Genomic DNA, 9575 nt, shown 5'->3' with positions numbered 1-9575 from the left:
GTGGAGGCGGTCAGTGGCGGCGGTGGCCCTGATGCAGAGGCCAGGGCCGTACGCACAACGCCGCTCCACAACAAAAAACACAAACGTCGCACAACCTTCCTGAGGTAAGACCGGGCTGGACTCTGAGCTCCTGGCTGTAGGCCCAGCTCCACAACATACCGGACTTGTTTTGGGCGGGCGACTGTGTCCCCACGTCCCCCACAACACCAGCCCCCCCCCCACCTCCCCCCCCCCCACCCACCAACACTGGCCCAGGACAAGAGCCGTCCAAACCGGTGGGGCTGTGGCTGTGTGTGTGTGTGTGTGTGTGTGTGTGTGTGTGTGTGTGTGTGTGTGTGTGTGTGTGTGCGCGCTGCGCGCGCGCGCGCGCGTGCGTGCGTGCGTGCGTGCGTGCGTGCGTGCGTGCGTGCGTGCGTGCGTGCGTGCGTGCGTGCGTGCGTGCGTGCGTGCGTGCGTGCGTGCGTGCGTGCGTGCGTGCGTGCGTGCGTGCGTGCGTGCGTGCGTGCGTGCGTGCGTGCGTGCGTGCGTGCGTGCGTGCGTGCGTGCGTGCGTGCGTGCGTGCGTGCGTGCGTGCGTGCGTGCGTGCGTGCGTGCGTGCGTGCGTGCGTGCGTAGCATAACTCCACAGAACAGAGAGAACACAGCCTGTCCACCGATAGGATAACAAGAACACACACACACACACACACATCATCATTCACGACTTACAAACCCCTGGTCGTTAAAATACGTGACATCACACATGCCGCCCCACCTGATTGGCTCTTGCCGGCCCCCGTGGGGCTGAGGGCCCCTGGGCTGTACACCGTCAGGCTGTCTCGGCGGGCCCCACTGCGGTGGAAGTTGCCATAGTAACGGTTCACCAGGATCTGCCTCAGCGCCTCGCCCTGCAACGGGGAAGGAAACGGAAACCTTTAGTGGCGCGACGTGGCGACGCACGCAGAAACACCTGCTGGGGGAAACCGGGGACGTTCAAGATCTGGGGGGTCTCCCCCCCTTGATGGGAGATATGGGGTTCACATTGTGACAGTGTCAGAGGTGGACAACAGGGCAGACCTCAGACCAGCAGGGCTAACACAGTATGCACCACGCACGCAATGCTTTACGAGCCTCACGCTGCACCCAAAGAACACCGTCGACGCTTCCATAAAACCAAAGTGCACCGACCACACTTCTATAAAACCTAAGGAGCCTTGATGAGACTCAAGCCCAGCTTGAGTCTCATCAAGGCTCCTTAGGTTTTATAGAAGTGTGGACGGTGTACTTTGGACGCATCATGCTTTACGAGAGTCACGCTATATCCAAAGTACACCGTCCACACTCCTATAAAACCGAAGGAGCTTTGATGAGACTCAAGCTGGACTCGGGGAGTGTTCTGTCGCAGACAGACGTAGTAGCACCCCCGCCACCATCTCCATCACTACTGCCCGCGTCCTCCTCCTACGGGTTCTGGTGTTCAGACAAGACGACCTGTGGGGCCAACCCAACCCCACCCACGGCGTGACTCATCCCCGTAACCACGGGCCCCAGAGCACGACTTAACCGTCGGCATGGCAACGATGGCCCACAGCTACCTGACAGACCATCCATAGGGAAACAAGAGGAAGGGAGAAAAGAAGAGGTGTGTGTGTGTGTGTGTGTGTGTGTGTGTGTGTGTGTGTGTGTGTGTGTGTGTGTGTGTGTGTGTGTGTGTGTGTGTGTGTGTGTGTGTGTGTGTGTGTGTGTTCACATAAGCACTGGTTCTATATTAAGACGTCCACGTGGGCTTCTCTCTGGAGGGACGCGAGCGATGCCCACCCCGCCGTCTATTAGCAGGAACACCAGCGTACATTCACAGGAAATGAAAGAAAGCAGGAGTCTTAGATAACGACCTGACTCACCGTCTGCGCAGTGCTGGGGTTCAGCTATAGGGACCGTGTTGTAGCTCGCTTTAACTACACTAGGTCTTCAATGAACGCCACTTACTAACCCATCACTATGCTACACAGTCTGAATCTAAATCCTACTAACCATTAAAGATTGAATTAAGCCTTCGATGTTTGCAAGTGTAAAACACTGCATGACTGACATGAACATGCACGCGTTATCATGTTTCTCACATACTTTAAAGGTGACGTATTATACCACCAGGTGTGAGTGGCTTTTAACGGCTCATCACACTCAAACCTGGTGGCATAATATGTCACCTTTAACACATCTCTGAAGTCTAAACTAACCCGAGGCAGTTTGCAATATTGAGTGTGTAACACAGCGTTCTACGACGGAGTAACATGTTCAGTTTGAGATACAACTCAGTCTTTTTGGCCCCAGATTAAACCGGTCCCATCCTCTTCAGGCGAACGTCTGTGGATGGTAAAACGTGTGACATGTAACTCACGCCTTCCCAACCCGGATTCCTCAGACGCCTTCTCCCTAAAATATGCTGTGTTCAGTACATCCATATTAACGTTACGTTCTCCCACTTCAACCATCAGGTCCCATAAGGGACGGTGTTAGAATGATCCGTGGCTCTGCCATTATTCAAGGAGCAGCCTAGACAGCAAAACATTGAGTGATGCTCCACCTTCTCTACTCTTCAGCACACACAGCGGACCTTGGAGCCCCATTACTTCTCATTCTAACTCTAAACTATATTTAACAAACCAAATACGAGACGTATCGGCCATCTACATATCTTTAGAACTGATTTGTTTTTGTTGTTTTTCATGTGTGTAAAGTGCATCTTACCTTAAGTGTGATCTATGAACCTTAATAAGGCGTGTTGCATGAACTTATAATTAAGGGTGTTGCATGAATTTATCTTAAGCGTTTTGTATGAACTTAACTTAAGCGTGTTGCATGAATTTAACTTAAGTGTGTTGTGTGAAATTAACTTAAGAGTGTTGTGTGAACTTTACTTAACGTGTTGTATCAACTTAACTTAAGCTTGTCGTGTGCACCTTAATGAAGTGTGTTTTGTATGAACTTAGCTTAAGCGTGTTGTATGAACTTAACTCAAGCGTGTTTTAGGAACTCTAATAAGCGGGCGTGTCCGCAGGGCGCAGTGATGCCTGAAGTACCTACCCTCTTCTGGTCCTCCACAATCTTCTCAGGCTGGTTCTGATCCAGCTCCTGGGTGGTGCAGTGGGTGGAGGTGGGGGTGAGTCAGCAGAGCAGACAGCAGAACACAAACAGGGTTAGTTGATCATGCGATAGGAGGTGGAACGGCTGTGGAGAAGGGATGAGTGACAGGCAGGTCGGTGACAGCACCGGTGTGTGAGTGAGTGAGCATGCAGAGGGCCGTGGTGGGTGGTGTTTGGGTGGTGTTTGGGTGGTGCAGCCGTGCTCATGATCCGTAGGGTGGTGGGGTCCATTGGAGGAAGGTGAGGTGCGGTGGTGGTTATTATGAGCGCAGTGAAGTCGGTTCCCACACTCGAAAAAGTGACGAATTGTTTTGGTTCTCTGTTGTGTTGTGTTCTCGGCTGTGTTGTGTTCGGTTTCTCTGTTGTGTTGTGTTCTCTGTTGTGTTGTGTTCTCTGAGGTGTTGTGTTATCTGTCGTTGTGTGTTCTCTGTTGTGCTGTGTTCTCGGCTGTGTTGTGTTTGGTTTCTCTGTTGTGTTGTGTTCTCTGCTGTGTTATGTTCTCTGCGGTGTTTGTCTTGTTGGCGCGCGGTGCGTCGGTACGCGGTCGAGGAACAGACTGCCCTGTTCCCCCGTTCCCCTCTACCTCCCACGGTTGGCGGTACGAGACGTTGTAGCGCGCGGCTAAATGGGGTCGACGGAAACCAAAAGAGGGTTGTGCTGAACGACGACTCTGCAAACAAACGAGGACAGAGAGCCAAGCAGGGGGGCAGCGAGAGAGGACTGCAGGGGCTCTATCAAAAAAAAGGATTCGAATAAATACATCCAGAACCCGTCCGCTAAACCAGAGACTTGGACCGTCTGTCTGTCCCCAAACACGGAGAGAGTGACGAGAGGAGAGCCGGGGCACGGAGGAAGAGAACGTTGGGACTAAACACGACAAACACAACACATCGTCACCTCCACCCCAACCCCGTCAGAAAACAACAACACACCATCACCTCCAACACAACCAGCTCCCATCAGAAACACAACACACCATCACCTCCAACACAACCAGCTCCCATCAGAAACACAACACACCATCACCTCCAACACAACCAGCTCCATCAGAAACACAACACACCGTCACCTCCAACACAACCAGCTCCCGTCAGAAACACAACACACCATCACCTCCAACACAACCAGCTCCCGTCAGAAACACAACACACCATCACCTCCAACACAACCAGCTCCCATCAGAAACACAACACACGTCAGCTCCAACGCAAACCCTATCCCACCCTGCTCTGGTCTAATCAATGACTTCACAGGAATGGTTGGCGTGTGTGTCTCTTTGTGTGTGTGTGTGTCTCGCAGACAGCAGCATCATGAGGACACAGATGACTGACACACACACACACACACACACACACACACACACACACACACACACACACACACACACACACACACACACACACACACACACACACACACACACACACACACACACACAGGAGTTTCCCTGCGGCAAACCCCTGATCATTCAGAAAGCATTCTCAGACAAACACGCAGGCGCTTTGTTCCGGCCCACACTCTGGCCTGTTTACGTCTGTTTCCCTGGCTGCCTGCTCAGGTTCGCACGCCTCCCCCAACACCTCACAGACGCTTCTCTGGCTGCCCTGCGTCCTCCCGTGGAAACATGGCCGCTCTCTGACCGTGAGCCCCGTGCTCCTCAGTGATAGCGCCGTGCCGCCGCCCCCCCCCCCCCGCCGCCGCCGCCGCCGCCTCTATGAACGGGTTCTCACCGGTCAGGAGAGGCAGCGACACGTCACCCCCGTCACCACGGACGGGGTGACGGGTGCGAGGCGAAGGTGTGAATGGAAGAGGAAGCGCCGAAAAAAAAAAGGTGTTACAAAAGGGGTGACATCATGACTTCAATGTGGACCCGAAACAACAAGCCTCCGTGACAGCTCCATGACAGAGGGGGGGGGGGGGGGGGCTTCTCTCAACACGCGAGGGGGAGAGCAGCGAGCCCAGGGCAGGTCTGCACAGGAGCGCTGCTGTCCAGCTCTCAGCACCTCCTCTACACACACACACACAGGAACACACACACACGCGGACACACTGACATCCATGCACCCAACACGCGAGGGGGACACGCGAGGGGGAGAGCAGCGAGCCCAGGGCAGGTCTGCACAGGAGCGCTGCTGTCCAGCTCTCTGCACCTCCTCTACACACACACACACACACTGACATCCATGCACCCAGGCACGCACAGACACACACACACACACACACACACACACACAGAGGCATCCATGCACACAGAGGCGCCCACACACATGCACGCTTCACACACACTGGCACACCACAGTCACGCTCGTACGCAAACATACACACACACACACACAAATATACAGACAGACACACGGACACAAACCACCTAAACACACACTTACACAGACACACACACGGACACACACGTCTCTCTGGGTAAACAGCTTCTCTACACTTTTATTGGCAATTACTGCTGAAGGTCACACATCGATGCAGGGGCTTAGTTCCAGGAAAAAATAAAAACCTTGGATCTTATGTAACCTCAGCCTGGGCTGGCAGGGCTCCAGGAATCGTGCCGCTCACAAGCACAAGAAAACTAGGACAGCCTCGCCGCCTGCCACCGCGTCTCACATTCATAAACACACGCGCACGCACACAGCAACCATCGCTGAACCGTCCACATCGTCACAGTGCCCCCTACTGGCGGCCGACAGAAACGCATCAGAAATACAGAGACAGCCTTCAGGAGAAGAGTGTGAACGTGTTGGGGAAGACCAACCAGGGACCCTGACACCCCCATGGAGAGACAGTGACACCACCATGGAGAGACCGTGCTGAGAACATCCCACTCATCTTCCATGTATATATATATATCCACAGTGTTGGTATATGTGTGCATATATGTAGGTGGAGTGTATCTAAAAGGCTAAACCAACCATACACAGATTATGTCAGATGTGCCAGATCACCAAAAACACACAGATGCTAACAAGGCTACAGATGCTAATGATGCTAACGATGCTACAAATCCACTGTTTTCAGAACTACTTCTAGCAAGACACAGACATTAACGGCGGAAGCTGAGAGAGAAAATGACACACACAGTGAGAGAGAGAGAGAGAGAGAGAGAGAGAGAGAGAGAGAGAGGAGAGAGAGAGAGAGAGAGAGAGAGAGAGAGAGAGAGAGAGAGAGAGAGAGAGAGAGAGAGAGAGAGAGAGAGAGAGAGAGCAAGAAGGAAGGCAGAGAGAGAAAGTCAAAGAAAGAGGCAGAGACGGAGACAGACAGAGAGAGAGAGAGAGAGAGAGAGAGGCACGGGCGTGGTATAAAGTTAAGACAACCTTGGGCACATCCATCTCATCATCAAAGGCCCTGAGCTGAAAGAGAGCAGAGGGTGAGGCGTTAGGGGCAGACAGGAGGCATCAGCAGAGGACAACATCACGGCTAACAGCTCGCAGCTAACAGCTCGCAGCTAACAGCTCGCAGCTAACAGCTCGCAGCTAACAGGTCGCAGCTAACAGGTCGCAGCTAACAGGTCGCAGCTAACAGCTCGCAGCTAACAGGTCGCAGCGCCGCGAGGCTGCAGGTCCTAACGCGCTGCAGAGACAACAACTTAGGGTGTTGTTGTCCGACAACACAGATCTTCAACAGGGGATCCCCGAAATTATTATTATGATTTTTTTTGCAATGTCGGCCGTGTACGACGCTGAGCCATTGGGCCGCTTTAACGCACGGCGCTACACGTCACAAAGTCACGAGTCACGACCGGCCGAGGGGGGTCACGACCCCGGAGGAGGCGGATGACCTCTGACCTCTGGTCTGACCCAGGGGCTGCGCGAGGAAGGACCTCCCTCCATCGCGGGTCATGAGGGTCAGTGTCTGAGGTGACCAGCGCTCTGCAGCGCATCATCAGGACCAGGGTTGATGTTCAGCGGCTCAATCAGGGCCTCCTCCTCCACCCTGTGGCGGGTGGAGCAGCTCCATCAGGGCCTCCTCCCCTACCTTCTCTCCGTAGCCGCGGTCTTTGGTCATCATCTCCCTCAGCGTCTGGAGGACCTTGATGCAGAGGCGCTCCTCGTTCTCCTCCAGCAGCTGCTTGGTGTGCTTGATCAGCCTGCGGACCGTTCACTCGCATTACCGTACGTTACCGCACATTACCATGCATTACAAACACTGCTGTACATTACCACTACCATCATTCATTAATTACACTACCATTCATTGCCGTATATTACTGTACGAATATCACTATTAGTATTCATTACTGTACATTACCGTACATTAACACTCGTTACCACCATTACCATTCATTACCATACATAACCTCTATGACCATTCATTATTAATATGACCATTTATTACGGTACATTACCACTATGACGTCGTTACCTTGGTTACCATCCATTACCGTACATTATTACCCGTTACCATTTATTACCACCAGTTCCCCCGTCAGAATATGTCTCCATCATTTCCACCCATTATCATTCATTACCATCGATTACCAACCATCAACATGTTACCATCATTACCATCCATTATCAACCATAACCTCCTATCAACATGTTACCAGCATTACCATCCATTATCAACCATAACCTCCCATCAACATGTTACCATCATTATCAACCATAACCTCCTATCAACATGTTACCATCATTATACCATTACCTCCCATCAACATGTTACCAGCATTACCATCCATTATCAACCATTACCTCCCATCAACATGTTACCAGCATTACCATCCATTATCAACCATAACCTCCCATCAACATGTTACCATCATTATACCATTACCTCCCATCAACATGTTACCATCATGACCATCCATTACCTCACATTATCATTTACAGACTCATGGAGGCGTAATGAGATTCATATCAGATGAATGAAGTGCCTGGTTGAACCCGGGAGGGGGGACCCTTACTTGCAGATGAAGCCCCCGCTCTCGCACTTCCTGCGTGAGTCGGTGTTCTCGGGGAAGAGCAGCTCGGGGCGGTGGAGGACGTCCACGAGGACCGAGAGCTCCGCCTGCACCAGGGGGCGGAGCCTGTCCTCCAGAGCAGACACGATGTCCTGGAGACACACGGGTGAACAACGCACACACACACACACACACACACACACACACACACACAGGTAAACAACGCGCGCGCACACACACACACACACACACACACACACACACACACACACACAGGTAAACAACGCACACACAGTCGCACACACAGGTAAACAACGCACACACACACACACAGGTAAACAACACAGACACACAGATAAACAACACACACACACACACACACACACACACAGGTAAACAACACACACACGCAGGTAAACAACGCACACACAGCTAAAAAACACACACACAAACACCGGTAGAAAAAGCACACAAACACTGACACACACACCCACACTCACATACCGGTAAACATCACCCCCCCCCCCCATCACACACACATCCCCCCCTCTCCCACACACACACACACACACACACACACACACACACACACACACACACACACACACACACACACACACACACACACACACACACATTCTCTCCCCCCCCCCCCCCCCCCCCCCCCCCCTCACCTGCAGCCTCTCGATGATGTTCCGGTAGTCGCGGGAGGCGGTCACTACCGAGTCCCTCCTCGCGGCGTTGCGGGCCGACAGCCTCCAGCTCATGGCCGTCTTCTGCACGATGTTGTTGGACTTCACAAACAGGTTGTTCACCTGGTTGTCCAGGTCCACGGGGATGGCGATGGCCCGGCCCTTGGCTGCCAGGGACACAGCACAACGGACACACTGACTCAGACACGTGTCTCTAGGAGCACCGACATGTTGATTCACACGCTTTCTGACGCTCGTATTGTTATTACCGAGGATATACATGCGCTATGTTTTGAGCATGACAACAGCTGGTTTTTATGAGCGATGTTGTGTATGAAATGCCCAACACACCGGGACTTTGTACTTTAAGGGTCTTGAAGAACACACTCTGGTGTAATACGTTAAGGGTCCAGAGAAGCTAAACCCTCTCTTGGACACGGCTATCAACATCAACCCCCGCCTAGTTGGAACTCAAATAAATGATAGAAGACCAAAGACCACGGTGAAATAGATTTGATAAGGATTTTGTGTTCAGTGCTTCTTTGACGGTATTTAAAGGGGTAGTAAGCTGCTGTTTGCTTCAGTTATCCAGAAGTAGCTAACAGGAGGAGGAAGGGTAAGGGGTGAGGAGGCCAGAGGAGCTAGCTTCAGTTAGCCAAGAGCAGCTAACAGGAGGAGGAAGTGTAAGGGGTAAGGATGCCAGAGGAGTTAGCTTCAGTTATCCAGAAGTAGCTAACAGGAGGAGGAAGTGTAAGGGGTGAGGAGGCCAGAGGAGTTAGCTTCAGTTAGCCAAGAGCAGCTAACAGGAGGAGGAAGTGTAAGGGGTGAGGAGGCCAGAGGAGTTAGCTTCAGTTAG

General features: G+C 52.5%; 1 protein-coding gene across 1 annotated transcript in view; it reads right to left on the bottom strand.

The window, feature by feature from the left end:
• Nucleotides 1-9575, bottom strand: part of itpr1a (inositol 1,4,5-trisphosphate receptor, type 1a) — a 72695-nt gene that overhangs the window by 28518 nt on the left and 34602 nt on the right. The window contains exons 36-41 of the mRNA XM_060069922.1: nt 8702-8886; nt 8031-8179; nt 7103-7214; nt 6442-6477; nt 3063-3110; nt 708-886 (exon numbers count right to left, since the gene is read on the bottom strand). Coding sequence (XP_059925905.1) covers nt 708-886; nt 3063-3110; nt 6442-6477; nt 7103-7214; nt 8031-8179; nt 8702-8886 — 709 coding nt within the window. The remainder of the gene's footprint in view (nt 1-707; nt 887-3062; nt 3111-6441; nt 6478-7102; nt 7215-8030; nt 8180-8701; nt 8887-9575) is intronic.

This window comes from Gadus macrocephalus, chromosome 13 (assembly GCF_031168955.1).
Source record: "Gadus macrocephalus chromosome 13, ASM3116895v1".
NCBI lineage: Eukaryota > Metazoa > Chordata > Actinopteri > Gadiformes > Gadidae > Gadus > Gadus macrocephalus.
Note: the sequence above shows the minus strand (reverse complement) of the source record. Positions and strands in the feature narration are given on the sequence as shown.